The sequence below is a fragment of the Urtica dioica genome, chromosome 9, assembly GCF_054948205.1.
Source record: "Urtica dioica subsp. dioica isolate 48M chromosome 9, U.dioica_male_clone48M_v1_H2, whole genome shotgun sequence".
Lineage (NCBI taxonomy): Eukaryota > Viridiplantae > Streptophyta > Magnoliopsida > Rosales > Urticaceae > Urtica > Urtica dioica.
The window spans coordinates 17,238,526-17,253,002 of NC_142764.1; the positions used below are offsets into that span (position 1 = coordinate 17,238,526).

A 14,477-nucleotide genomic window follows, 5' to 3' on the forward strand; every position below is an offset into this window, starting at 1 on the left:
ATGAAAAGTCAATAAAAGGATGATTTGTAGCACAAGTATCTATTTTATGGTATAATTTCGTCATTTTAGTTAAACAGAAGGTACAAACTCTACATTTTTTAAAACTAAAGGTTACACTCGACATTTCACATAAACACAGTATATATTTGTGTCATTTTCCGAAAGATCAGACCGATTAATTGACAATTTGGTTAATGATTTTGTTAGAGAAAACTATTATATAATAATTGTTTCGCGAAGAAAAACTTAAATGAACTTGGCATAATTGACCGTAAATACAAAAGAATCTAAATTAAAGAGGAAATTAATTGAGGGTCGTGAACAATAGGTTAAGTTTATGGCGTGGGTTGTTGTGCAAAAATTGTTCTATCCTTCCTCATTCTTTTTCTTACCATTTATAGGTGTTGGACTTGTGTTTTTGGGTTTATCAGACCCAACGATCTGGCAATTATCTCGTAGCCTCTTATATGTATCAGGAGTGGATTGTTAGGTGAGATAACTGATGAATAAGTTTGTTTGGGGTGATTGTCCAATCTCGTGCTCTTGGACAGTTATTTTAATAGCGTGGCCGCATTATATTTGACTTGACTAGTGTTTAATTTTCTACCTTCTCTTCTTTTCGAATTTCTCCTCGGAAGGGTGGACTCTTATCATACGAGCAATTAGTTCCTCTATTTTACGATCCTAGAGTCTACTTTACTCGATATGTGTGATTTGGGGAGTAACTAATTTATTAGTGTTCAATCTCCATGCTACTTAGCACTACAATAAATATAGATATGTAAAAATAAAATACGTAGGAGTATATAAAAATAAATATCATCTTAATAAAATGTAAAAGCAACGTTAGTTGCCCTCACTTTTAAAATAATAAGCTTATATGCCATTTTTTATATTTTCTCATAATAATGTTTTATATCCACATATATTTTTATACTAAAAATGATAGCTTTGGTTAATAAACTTAAAATGGACATGTCCACCACAAAAATATAAGACAACCATGTGCCAATCTGTGTAATACATGACGGTCTTAATATCTCAATGTTGCCATCCTAGTAAAATCAAACGATAATATATGACCATACAAATCTAGTTTAAAATGTGGTTAAAAATCATCGTCTAAACTTTACACGACAGTCGTTTTCCGTCATGGAGAGTTTGCACGATGGTCTTTAAAAACCGTCGTGGAAAGTCCGTTGTGTAAGCGGGCATTTGTACTAGTGAGAACGAAATTGCCTTTGAAAAAAATTGCATATCCATCTTTATTTTCTTAGCCTTTTTTCTTGGATTATGTTGTAAACCGTGTGGCTGCTTTGGACGAAATTTACTTTAGCTTGGTTCTTTAAGAGTCTGTAATGGTGTGCCATATTGTATTAGTTATTTGGCTCTCACGAAAAACTTATGGCATGTTTAGTCCTAGAAATTTCGTTTTTGCTTTATGAACATTCCCACAGTAATGTTTAGTGTTTATGTTTACGGTGTTATGTATGTCTGGTCCCTAAATAAAACCTGTTTTTTTTTCTTTCTAAATTAGTAGGACTGCATATGTTTTGTCCATAACTGCTCTTTAAGTCATATCATAACGCTTTGATAGTTCAAAAATTCAAGTCGGGTCAAAATTTAATGTGTGTTAATGTCGATTTTTGGATTTAACACTTAGAATCCACGTGTTTCGATCTAGGGCTGGTCCCTATGACCGTGCGTGGGTCAGATGGTGGTAGAATTCTCTCGCTCATTATTCACGTTTCATCATAAGGAGGTTTTCGACCTCTCATCACCTTAGAAATTAGAGAAACATGATCTCAGAGGGCGCGAAGGGGTTTTTCTCAGTGCACACTCCGACGCTCAACATTAGTCCAGTAAGTTAAGTGAGGTGGGGGATCTAAGTATTGTCTCTAAATTTACAGCGAAGAAGTATGTTTAGTGAAAGAAAGTGAGATGAAAGAGAATGAGAGAGAGATAGGGAGTTTTCCCACGTCTATAGAATTTTCATTCACCTTATGCAAAGGTAGATGATGTATTTATAAAGGAGCCACGAGACTCGGTCGGCCTACTTCAATGAGTGGACTTGTTGTCGGACCCAAGGTCAAGGAAATGATGGGCCCTTGAGGTTGGTCTCCCGTTCAAGGGGCCCCTTAAGGTCGGTCTCCCACCGAGGATAGGACCGACCCTTGAGGGCTAGTCTCTTGCCTGATGGTCAAGACCGGGCGTTGAGGCTGGTCTCCCGCTCAATGACAGGTTTGGCCCTTGAAGTCGATTTTCTGCTCTAGAGACTATGACCTTTTTTGAATTCTTGACTTCATTTCTAGTTTAAGATATTAAAATATTTTTACGTTCACTAAAATGTCCTTTTAAGTAAGAGTGTCGGTTTTTTTTCCCAATGATAAAACAATGCTATAACATAACGTTCTGCTATAAGATAGCAAAGATTCTTACGTTCACTATTATATATTAATACACTGGAAATAAATGTAAGATAGTTAAAGCCAAATTATGTAAAATAAAAATGTTAAGTATCGGATATCCCGCAGTTTTGGAATCCTTAGATTTTGTTCACTTCCCTACAAAAATTAGGCTAGCTTGTCCAATTTGACTAGGCATATGGCATATGAAGGAGCTATCGGTTATCTTTAGAAAGGTTACAATCTTTTTTGGTTCTTTCCCACCACAATACTCGTGGAATCTGTCTTATCTCCAATACTAAACAACTTTCACATTTTGTCATGAAAATGGATTCAATGTCTTTTTTAATATAGAAAATTAAAAAATAGCCAATTTAAACGTTTGACACTGCTAAATAGCCAACGTTTGATAAATCTTAATTAAATAGTCGTAAATAAAGACGTAGCCTAATATATGGAGGTGACTATTTATCTAAGATTTACGTATCTAAATACATAAAAATGACTATTTGCCTAAGATTTACCAAACGTTGACTACTTAGCAATATCAAACGTTTAAGTTGGTTATTTTCCTAATGAACACTTTTTAATATTAGAATTGCCTTCGGTTATCAACATTGGCAAGGTATTTCTTTTAGTAATCACGAGTTTTGTAACCCGCCCTATCGCCGCGGCTTAATTAAAAAACAAAGTATTATCTTAATATTTTTTTGAAGTTTTATAAAGATAATAACATCTAGATGTATAATAATTAATAAATATATAATTTTTGACAGAGTCCTTTTTTTAGCTTAACTTTACGCAATGTAGACGCTTAGCAACAAATTCCTTTTTTTTTTTTTTGAGGATCCACTATAATAATGAAAAATAATTCTGCATATACGCGCAAATCGTATATATATATATATATATATATATATATATATATATATATATATTATATTGCAGTTTAAACATATACAATGTACGGGTTCATGAAAATTCCTTTTTCATATATATATTGCACATACCATGTTTTTATTATTTCTATTATATTTTCAAATGTAAACCAAAATGTTGTTAGCACATAAATTTTATCTATTTATTTGGCTGTAAAAGGGAGTTATTTAACACTTAAAAATTATAGGGCGCTCTAACTTACTAACCTTTTTAAAATTAAGAATTGTGAAATAGCCAACGTTTTAGTAATATTTGGTAATTAGCCTATCTTTAATGCAATAAGACAAAATTACCCTTATTAATTACCCTTATTTTTTTTATCCTCATTCTTTGTCAAAAATTAAATGAAAATAATTTATCTATACCTAAACTCTCTCTCTCTCTCTCTCTCTCTCTCTCTCTCTCTCTCTCTCTCTCTCTCTCTCTTCATTACATTTTTAGCCATGACGGAGGTAAAAAAATAACAATATCGCAGTCAATAGTCGGTAATAGGTTTCTGGTAAAAACTTATTAACAGTTATTACCGACTATTAGTTAAAGCAAAAACCTATTAACCGTTAGGAAAAATGGTACGAAGTAGCCAATTCAAATTATGACTTTTGCAAAATAGCCATAGTTTCATTAAGTATAGCAAAATAACCAATTGAGAGTACTATGACTTTTAATCATGTCTCGATTAATTTTAATCCAGTCTTCATAAAGCTTACATTCTGTCGTTATAGTTCGTTGGGATTAAATTTAATTCAGCCTAGATTAATCTTACTTTGGCTAGTTTACTTATAATTGGCAAACTATGGCTATTTTGCAAAAGCTTAAGTTCTATTTGGCTATATAGCCGCTTGACCCTAACAGTTATTAACGATTATTAATTGCGCTTTTAATGTTTTTGACATTTGTCCATGGCTAGAGAGATAGAGAGTAAACGTGAAAATATAGAGATATATATATATATATATATATATATATATATATAACTGAGATCCTAATAATTAGGGATTTTGAATAATAAATTAGATTTTATTGATTACGAAAATAAATTATATTAACTGATTAATAAGGGTAAAAATGGTATAAACAATGTGCCACATAAGTAGAATGACTAAAAATAAAAATAAAAAAAATCTTAAATGGGTGACAAAATGAAATTTTTAAGTTTAGTCAATTACAAATTCCAAAATTATATTTTAAGATTTTACTGACGTCGAGTGACAATTAAGAGATCATTCTCTCTATGGCGGTTGATTATTTAATAGTGTCTTTTGCATATTAATGGAAATAAACTACTGGGATAACTATTATATAAGATATAATATAATAATATGTTTCAAACAATCCAAAAAATGGGCTGCGTTTGCGATGTGAAAGGAGAAATCCTCAATGTGATGACCTCGCGATGTGAGTGTTGTGTCGAAAGTCTTCTTGACAATGATGATGGTCAGACGGCGTGTCCCGTTGGTGTCAAACGGTGGTACAAGATGATTTCGTTGGAAGTGAGATCGTGTGTACGTTGTTCTTAGTTTGAGGGGAGGATTCTTTGGGTACCCAAGTTCCACATCGCGGAAGAGTAGACAAGAATTTTCTTAGATATAAAAGTGCCACAAACTCTATTAGTAAGAGGTACTTTGGGAAGGTGGTAAAAAACAAAACCGTGTGAGCTTGGGTCCAAAGTGGACAATATCATACTAATGTGGAATCATGATGAAGTAGCAGTCCAACGAGATGGAAAAACGAGAGCCTAAAAATTAACTATCTAAACTCTATACTTGGACGAGTTATCGAAATAACGGAGAATGTGAAATACTCACTCGTACCGATGCGAAGATGCTGGTAGAGGGGAATCATGTCACTTGGGCTAGATAATTTAGATAACTAATATATTGCATTAATGCCATATTCACATAATGTCGATGTTCAAGATCGCGGATCTTTGATGTTTCTCGAAGACATATCATAACCAACATTAAAGAAGGTTATAATTGACAATAAGATAAATAATTTATACATATCTTTGTTGAAGCTAGTGGATTAACAAATAGGACTCTCGAACCCTGACTTGGATTATAATTCGAATATGAACCAAGGATAAAAACACGTATTTTTTCTTTCTATTTTTAGTTATTTATGTTCCTCTCGCTAAAACCTACAATAACTCCATGTGCAAGGCTTTTTTTTTTTTTATGTTTGACTTGATATGCTTCGAAAACGTATTTTCCTCTAAAGATCTCAACACGCTGTAATGATTTTATGAGAAGCACATGCTCGAAGGTGAGCTTTTAGGCCGGACGAGCCTGAAGTCACGGTGCTTTAATTATGTATACGTATAATCATATTAGTCTACGTCCATCCCATTTTATTGGTCCACCAGTGGGTAGGAGAAATGGCAAAAACGCACACGTGTGAGCCACCAAATTAGCGAATGTGGAAATTGTGGGTGGGCCCGGGAAAGAGCAGTAGAAACTAAAAACCTACCAGTCTCACTTGGACCCTTTTTGTAGGAAGTTGCGTGGAAAGTAATACATTCTACTATCGCCCAAAACCAAGCGCCTTTCGCCTTTGGCCTGTTATTACCACCCACTCTCCGTCTCGCGAATATAATAACGTAGCGAGAGAGACCAGTGAGTGAACGCAAAGGGTTTCGTTTCATTGACATGACGGGAATAATGAAGGCAGTGGCGGTATTTGCGGCGGTGGTGGCGGCGGTGGCGGCGGTGGGAGAGGCCCAAATCCAGCACGTGGTGGGCGGGGACCGCGGGTGGGACCCCTCTTCTGGCGTCGCTTCTTGGTCCTCCCGGAAAGTCTTCAGGGTCGGAGATCGTATCTGTGAGTCTATTCACTCCAACTCTAGTCGAGTACCCAAATTATAGAAACTAAAAGAGGGCGTATAGGAAACGGACATTTCTAAATCCAGAAGAATCAAGGGTTGGGAAAGTAATACAAAATATGTGTGTGTGTGTTTTTTTTTTTTTTTTTTTTTTTTTTTCAATTAGGTGAGTTGGTTAATTTCCAAGAGATATTTTGGAAAATTTTGGCTTGTTGTAACTATTGACATTGAATGCTTTACTCAATATTAAAAAATCGAAAAGATATGACTTATTGGACCAAAATATCCTGGAAGATCAAACAAATTAAGACAATTAAGATTCTATATGATTTGCCTTGTATTTCTCAAATTTATGACATTTTTCGGCTACAAACTAAATATTTTTTTGAAAAAAAATTGTACAAAATAATCATTTGAAATTTATTTATTAGCGAAATAATCAAAGTTTTAACTTTTCAGTAAAGTAACCAAATTTACGTTTTCAAAATTTTTTTGACGGTCAAGATTAAATTTTTTTACGATTATTATAAATAATTTATCGTTTTAAAAAAATTAATCTTGGGATTAAAAAAATGAAATCTGCACATTTTGTCTATTTCATTAAATTAAGAAAAAAAACTTAACTATTTTGCAAATTCACAACACTTTAAATTGACTATTTAACTACATGACCCATGATATAATGAGAAGAAAGCTGCTTTCCGAGCCTAAATTAAATGATCCTCATTTCTTGATTGGAATACTTCTATGACTTCTATGAACTAAGTATTGGAGTATCCATAGGAAGAAATTTTTTCCGTTCAAAGTAGAATTAAAACTAATACAATTGGTCCCTCAAAAAAAAAAAAAAACACTAATACAATTGGGGGAGCAGGGTTTGCATACTCTGCAGCGCAGGGCAGCATAGCGGAGGTGAGGACGAGGGAGGAGTACGAGGCGTGCAATGTGAGCCACCCGATCAAAATGTACACCGACGGTATGGATCACGTCCCTCTCGAGGCAGAAGGGACTCGCTTCTTTGCCAGCACAAACCCCGACCACTGCAAGGATGGCCTCAAGCTCAACGTCCAGGTTCTTCCACGGATGAACAAACCGACCTATCCCGGCCCTGGGATCCTCCAGGTCACTGCATCGGACGATCGCGAGCCGATCATCATCGACGCCGTCGCTGCTTCCGGGCCCACGTCTCCTTCTGCTTCCGGAAGGCTCGGGACCAACACCGGCGTTTTCGCCTTTGCATTTCTTCTAGCTGTTGTTATCAACGGTCTCAACTAGAGACGTACGCGTATATGCCTGCTTTGATTGTTTTTTGATTTTTTTTTTTTTTTGAAAGCCATTGTGGTAAGTGTTTTACCGTGTTATGTTGCAACTTTTAAGAATTTCTTTGGGTTTCCCATTGCTCATGTAAAATATGTTTTTTTTTTCTTCTTCTTCTTCCCTCTCTTCGTCTGTTTCGACGTGTAAGTGTTAACATGTAATAATCATGACCCGAAGAGTGTAATCTGAGAGCTCAAAATGGAATGAGTAAAACTCTCATTTGGAAAATTAATCCATGCGAATGCCCGACTGAATATTTGGCACGACTCAAGCTGTTATTAGCGTTGTAAAATAAACGCGATTTTACCCTTTACCCAACAACCACCAAAAAAACACGATTTTCCCTCCAAAATAAACACGGATCCTTGCCGATTGTGGTGTAACTGTCAGTGATCGATCACCCCAATATATTATTTAAAAAAAAAAAAAAAAAAAAAAAAAAAAAAAAACAACAACTACTAAAATGATGCTGCGGAATCAAACCCTGGTGGTTAAGGATAATTAAAGACCTTTAGAGCATGATTGTCCTACAATCTGTTCATTGACATATTTGTTTCCCCGTTGTCAAACAACAGATAATATTTTTTTAAAAAAAGTAATACATTTTAATGTGTAATTATGAACGAAACTATGTACTAATTTTTTTTTTTTCTTTCACGTGCAATACAGATCTATGGATGACCATAGGAAGTCGAGAGAGAGAGAGAGAGGCGTGCCTTATATATGCATGCTTCGATTGTTTTCCTGGTGGAGTTTTTTCACATGCTTTAAACATAATGGAAATTGTTTTATGCTATGATGCAACTTGATAGATTTCGTTTGGATTTCATATGAAAGATCTAACGTTTCCACGACTAAGTTTTACCATATCAACGATCATGACCTGAAGAGTTATGAGAGCTAAGACTGGAATGCGTAAAACAGTCATCTGGAAATTTAATCCATGCAACTGACTGACTATATATCTTCGTTATAGGCACGACTCAAGCTTACAGGATTTAGAGTAGCATGGTAGGTATACACGAATTTACCGTCCAAATAAAAACGGTCCTGTTATTCCATACTTGCCAATTGTGGTGTCTGTCAATCACCCCAATCTAACAACCGGAAAAGTTTGAGCATATGTATATGAGAATCACTTTTCCCTCAACACAACAAAATTAGATCCGCTTATCCTCTGAATCTTGGATATTCTCCTGAGGATCTCAGCAAAAGCATTCTTCTCCTGCAGAGTATAAAGAAACAAAGGATGAATTATCCTTCCAATAAAAGCATAATAGTGTTAGTGAGCAAGGGCAAGTGAATCACTACCTCAGAACACCTTAATCTGGCCTTGAACCTAGCAACAAGATCCTGCGTAGTCACCGGAGTCTGTTGCAGAAAAACAGCTCTGATCTCTGCTTCCGTGACTGGACCAGTGGACGATGACGCCGGCGCCGCCGGCTTAGCCGAAGACTGTATTGTACCCTTCACAGAAGACGTGATGCTTTTCGAGGAGGATTGAGGCTCCGAAGTCTTCTGTTCCTGATTAAGTCGTATAACATATTCCAAGAAATATAACTTGATGGGAACTGACAAAATAGACCGGAACTGAGCGAGGACAAGAAAAATAAAATGGCATACATTTTCAGTTTTCACCTTCTTCGGAGGTGCACCGTTGTTGGATGGCTTGGTATCATCGCCGTTATTCTTGCGCTTTCCTTTTGCCGATTTGGAGGCTGGTGGGGTCCCCTTAGCAGACGACGAAGTGGGTTTCGAGGGAGTGGTTTCGGTGGGTTCGTCTTTTGGGGTCTCCTTCTTCACAGCCACCGGAGGAGTAAGAGCAATGTCCTCTTCCTGTACACAAACCAGAAAACCACCTCTTCAGAAGATTCACAACAAATCAGATATTTATGAAGTTATATAGATCATATGGCGGGTGATATACTACATAATACACGCGTGCTTGCCATGGTGGGAGATTCTATCATTACGCATAAAAATCTCCACAAATTAGACAACTTACATCATCATCATCGTCGTCGTTTTCTGCATCTGATTCAGACATCCCACTAGAACGGCCCAGCAGCTTCTTCAGCTCTTTTCCTGATTTACTTAGTTCTTCATTTTCACCATCCTCGTCCTCTTCATCCTGAAATTAACATATGTGAAAATGGACACCTGAGGAAACATATCCTAATTCAGTAAAGTTCTTGCTTCTCTATTTTTTTTTTATAAAAATTGCAGCCACATGATGTGCATAGCAAGGCTGAGATATGTCGGCACTTCTTGTTTAATGTACAGAATCCTAAATGATCTGATTATCGAGGTATACGTCTTCTATCGTGTACAGTTTATTAAAAACGGAGGCGCTACCCTTTTAATCTCTTTCTTTCCAAAAACAAATATTGTATCTAGCAAACCTGCTTAATTTCAGGAGGTGCTGGAACTTCTGGTGCGAATAGATCTTCCCTTTCTTCCGGGTCATTACCAACTTGTTCGTCGTCATCTGTAAAAATCTCTTCATGTTCCCAATCATCACCTAGAACAGATTGACACATTTGAATAAGCAATAGTATGCATAACTTATTGCATATATCTAAGAAACGATTGTGTACTCAATGCACTTCTGAAATAGAGATATCTTGGAGCTTCACAACGATCAAGGCGGTGATAAGTCTTAAAGGTATTATTGCAAGGGGGGGCAACATAGGAGCAAATGGAATAAATTATACAGAACACGATTAAGATCTTTGGTTAAAACTTGGTGTTAATGGCCGAAGGTGGGTAGCTTGTCCATAAAAAGAGGGGAATAGTGGGAAATGGAACTGTTTTTCCACATTGCAGAGATGAAGAGTTATTTAAAAGTGACAATTGTAGATCAAGTTTAAACATTGATTTTGATTTACTAACAATTCGATCCACTAGGCATGGAAGTCGAAGCGAATCAATAGCCTTCTATCTACAGCAAAGCCTAAACAAGTATAAAATCAATGTACCTTTCTCAACATCATCATCAAAATCAAAATCCTCTCCCTTTGGACCTTCTTCATCATCGTCATCGCCGCCTTTTTTGTTCAAGCCAAGCCTGCTCTTTCTTGCTGCCTCATCTTCGTCATCCTCGTCCCCTTTGTCCGACACATTCCCTTCACCCTCGTCCCCTGATGCTTTCTTCCGCCCCCTCCCGCCACCTGTCCCACTCTCTTTGTCCTCTCTCTCCACTTCACCAAACGCGGCCGCTCCGTTGTTCGCAGCTTTCATCATCCACCGTTGATACCCGTCCGCGGTCTTTTTCCTGTTCTTCATTTTCTCTTCCGCTTCCTCTAAAGTAAGTTGCTTGTACTGCGCAACCTTATTGAAATTGTACCTAAAAAACCATACGAATAATCTTTTTGAGACGATAGCGCAGTAACACCGGAATCGGGAGGTAAAGAACTTCAAAATACGGAGCTGCGAGCATTTCTACCAAACCAATGAATGTATTACATGGTCAGATATATTTACCATGAGCCGGCAGGAATAGCAGCAAACTCTTTCCCTTGCATCACAAGCAAGTAGTAAGTTGCTGATTGTGCGCCTTCAAGATGACCCTGGAACTGGAACTGACCCGTTTCATCTTCCAAGTTCCAAGGCCTATTCTTGAACTTCTCCTATTAGAAATCACCAAAAAATAATTAATTTGATTTCAAGATGAAATGCGATGCTTAGACATACTTGATATTATTTATAACTTCCGAGTAGAAACTGTCCAAAATGAACCATAATGGAAGGCCTCTGTAAACCCTCTGGTTAGTACCATTAGTTCCATGATACCAACTCACTGTTCAGTCACTACTATCTAAGAAAGGCTTAAGTTGTAATGATACCACAAATAAACAGAGAATAAAAATGTATACCCTCAAGGTATCAGTTACTTGGCGTCCTTGCAATCCCTCTTTATGCAGAGACCACCGATTCTCGGCATTTTTCTTCCTCGAAAAACTTGGCAGACCCGACACAAACCGGCCTATAAAGTAGTTCTTGTCGTGGCTTGAGCTCGCACGAACGTTGTATTCCTGGAACCATAATAGCCAAGAAACCGATAAATTCACAATCACGCAGTAAGACTAGCGTGGTTCAACATAAAAAATGATCGAATGACTTTGAATTGACGATACGCGGAAAAAAAAAAGCCAGATACAATCATTTGATGGAATGAAATCCCAATTCCTTAGAGCGAATGAAGAGGGAAAGAAGACGAACCCGAATCAAGCGCGTGACTATGGCACCGCAATCGTAGCACTTTCCACGCTTCTCGGCCATGTTCTTGCCACATGTCAAGCAGAGAGTCATGTGCTTACAATTGCTACCGTACAGCTCGGTGGTGGATCCACAGCCACTGCACGACGGCTTCAAAACCAAATCCATCGACATCTTCGTTCCTCCTCCGAGGTCCGACCTAGCCTAGGGTTTGACGATTAATCTTGAGAATCCGAAACAAGAAAGCCGATCCAGAGGGGAAAATGGAAATGGTATTTCTCAGCTTTGGTTGGGCTTTAATCACATCAATGATCGCCGTCGTAAAATTAAATAATTAACCCGGTCACCTCATTTCGTATCTACGGGTTTTTTGTGAACTTAAATACAGAACTGAATTGCATAAAAATTTCGTGATCATTATTCATTAACTTTATATATATTTTTGCTTCAAATTCATTAAAGGTCATTAAATTTTGAAAAAATGGTACAAAATAATCATTTGAAACTTATTGATTAGCAAAATATCCAAAGTTTCAATTTTTCAGCAAAATAATCAAATTTACGTTTTCGAAATTTTTTTGACAGTCAAGATTAAATTTTTTTACGAATATTATAAGAAATTTATCACTTTAAAAATAATTAATCTTTTGATAAAAAAAAATTTTAAAACCAGATTATTGCACATTTTGGTTATTTCATTATATTAAGACAAATCTTTACTATTTTGTAAATTCATAATTTTAAATTGGTATTTAGCTACATCATCCTTAAATTTATATAAAGAGAGATATTTCTTAGAAATTTGTAATGGACTAAGCATATTCAAACTTAAAAAATTTCATTTTATCATCAATTTCAATTTTTTTTATTTCTAATCATTTTATTTACGTGACACATGATTTATACTATTTTTACCCTTATTGATTAGTTGATATAATTTAATTTCAAAATTAATAAAATCCAATTTATTATTCAAAATCACTAATTATTAAGATCTCAGTTATCTCTCTCTCTCTCTCGTCACAATTTTTGCTATGGACAGAAGTCAAAAACATTAAAAATTATTAACAGTTAATAGTCGTTAATATCTGTGAATAAATTTTTGCTTTAACAAATAGTCGATAATAAATTTTAATACATTTCTAGTTCCAAAAACCTATCAATAGTTATTTTCGGCTATTAACTGTGATGCTATTATTTTTTTACCTTCGTCATGGTTAAAAATACAACGAAGAGAGAGAGAGAGTATGTATAGATACATTATTTTCATTAAACTTATTTTTGGCAAAGAATGAGGGAAAAAAATAAGGGTAATTTTGTCTTATTGTAATAGAGATTGACTAATTACCAAATATTACTAAAACGTTTGATTTTGCTCACAGTTTTAAGTTTTAAAAAGATTAATAAGCTAGAGTACCCTATTTCTTATCATTCTCGAAGTTATATTTCATATTTAATGCTAATTTCATCACTAACGTAGCTACTAGCATAATAATCATACAAATTTAAGCAACGATAAAATAGTCCAAAATTATTCAATAGAAAGTTTTCCTATTAGACACCAAATTTTCTTAAGGATGAAATACAGTGAATAATATCTTAGAAACAATACGAATTTAGATCGGAATGAATTTAATACTAAATATACGTGTTCGCTTATTTTATACATACTATAATATGGGACTATTTTGCTCAATAGCCTAATTGACCCACCAAAATTAAGGGACTAGCCCAAGTTTCAATTTATTAAGTAAATAGCCCAACATTTAGACACTTCTTAAACTACTCCTAACTAAAACTCGTTCAATTCGCTAAAAAAAACTCTGTTCTTCACCTACGTTCTTTCTTCTCCCGGTGAACATCGGGTCTCTACGTGGTAATCGCGATCTTCTCTCTCTCCCTCATCGGAGCCCTAGCCCTAGTAGTTCTCCTTTGCGCTCGCTCCCGGAGCTGGAAAACCAGGGTGAAGCACAGCTCCAGATTGCCGGAATCGCCGCCTCCGTCTCCGACGACGCGAAGCTAGGCGCCGGAGCGACGGCGACGATCGAGGAGAGGAATATCGCAGTCCTCCAAGGCCGTGATGTCAGAGTCGAGTTTCCGGCGGGGAAGAGAGGATTTCGGCGAGGGATTCGATGATTATTTGGGAATCGCGATAAGTTAATTTAATTAACTCACGGAATTGAGTTAGGTTAATTAAATTAACTTATTGGTTGAAAAAATTAGATTAGGTTATGAATTTTTTTGTGAGTAAATTTAATTTACTAAATGATTGAATTAGGAATTAGGTTAATTAATTGAATGCTTTGAATATCAATTGACTTAAGTTATGATTTTTGTAATTTTTTTTAGAATTTCAAATGGATCAGTTAATTAATTAACCTAACTCACTCAAGTAGGTTAATTCAATTAACTTATCGCGAATTTACCAAGGGCATTATGGTCTGAGCAAAAAATGTGGACTATTTACTTAATGGAATGAAACTTGGACTATTCCCCCAATAAGAATGACAAACTTGACTAGTTACAACAAATTTTCTTATATAAGGACATTAAATTGGAGCACTCATTTAGCAATTTCGATCGGTGGAATTACGAAGCGGAGGATACAACAAAGCTATGAAAAGGGTGGCGATGGAGGATCCGGGGCGGCGACCAGCCGTGGAAATGCCAAAGCTCCCTCCGAATGAAGAATGGATGTGGATCCAAGTGGATGCTAGCTTCAGCTGCGTCCCCTCTGGAGGCGGAATTGGCGGCGTTGATTTTGGTTTGGCCGAGCG

At 36.0% G+C, this 14,477-nt stretch overlaps 2 protein-coding genes across 5 annotated transcripts; one reads left to right on the forward strand and one right to left on the reverse strand.

The window, feature by feature from the left end:
• Window positions 1-5,854: 5,854 nt before the first annotated feature.
• On the forward strand, window positions 5,855-7,738 carry LOC149385378 (uclacyanin 1-like). Its single transcript, XM_089624923.1, has 2 exons — window positions 5,855-6,164; window positions 7,040-7,738. The coding sequence occupies exons 1-2, from the start codon at window positions 5,993-5,995 to the stop codon at window positions 7,438-7,440; spliced, it is 573 nt and encodes a 190-aa protein (XP_089481049.1). The 5' UTR covers window positions 5,855-5,992; the 3' UTR covers window positions 7,441-7,738.
• Window positions 7,739-8,394: 656 nt separating this feature from the next.
• Window positions 8,395-12,079, reverse strand: RAP74 (transcription initiation factor IIF subunit alpha RAP74). 4 transcript variants are annotated; one of them, XM_089626625.1, is made up of 9 exons: window positions 11,704-12,079; window positions 11,358-11,516; window positions 10,966-11,111; window positions 10,461-10,828; window positions 9,885-10,003; window positions 9,488-9,613; window positions 9,121-9,318; window positions 8,794-9,000; window positions 8,395-8,707 (listed from the first exon to the last, which is right to left on the reverse strand). In XM_089626625.1, the coding sequence occupies exons 1-9, from the start codon at window positions 11,872-11,874 to the stop codon at window positions 8,618-8,620; spliced, it is 1,584 nt and encodes a 527-aa protein (XP_089482751.1). In that variant the 5' UTR covers window positions 11,875-12,079; the 3' UTR covers window positions 8,395-8,617. The 4 variants fall into 4 exon arrangements, with proteins under 4 accessions (XP_089482751.1, XP_089482750.1, XP_089482749.1 ...); XM_089626624.1 differs by having other exon boundaries at window positions 8,794-9,006; XM_089626623.1 differs by having other exon boundaries at window positions 9,106-9,318.
• Between the last annotated feature and the right edge of the window lie 2,398 nt (window positions 12,080-14,477).

What these genes read in the sequence shown, in the direction of transcription:
- LOC149385378 (XM_089624923.1), top strand. Translation starts at nt 5,993, where the DNA reads ATGACGGGAATAATGAAGGCAGTGGCGGTATTTGCGGCGGTGGTGGCG. An exon ending in CAGGGTCGGAGATCGTATCT is followed by an intron (nt 6,165 to 7,039) that starts GTGAGTCTATTC and finishes TTGGGGGAGCAG; the next exon opens with GGTTTGCATACTCTGCAGCG.
- RAP74 (XM_089626622.1), bottom strand. Translation starts at nt 11,874, where the DNA reads ATGTCGATGGATTTGGTTTTGAAGCCGTCGTGCAGTGGCTGTGGATCC. An exon ending in GCTATTCCTGCCGGCTCATG is followed by an intron (nt 10,829 to 10,965) that starts GTAAATATATCT and finishes ATGGTTTTTTAG; the next exon opens with GTACAATTTCAATAAGGTTG. An exon ending in TGATGATGATGTTGAGAAAG is followed by an intron (nt 10,004 to 10,460) that starts GTACATTGATTT and finishes AATCTGTTCTAG; the next exon opens with GTGATGATTGGGAACATGAA.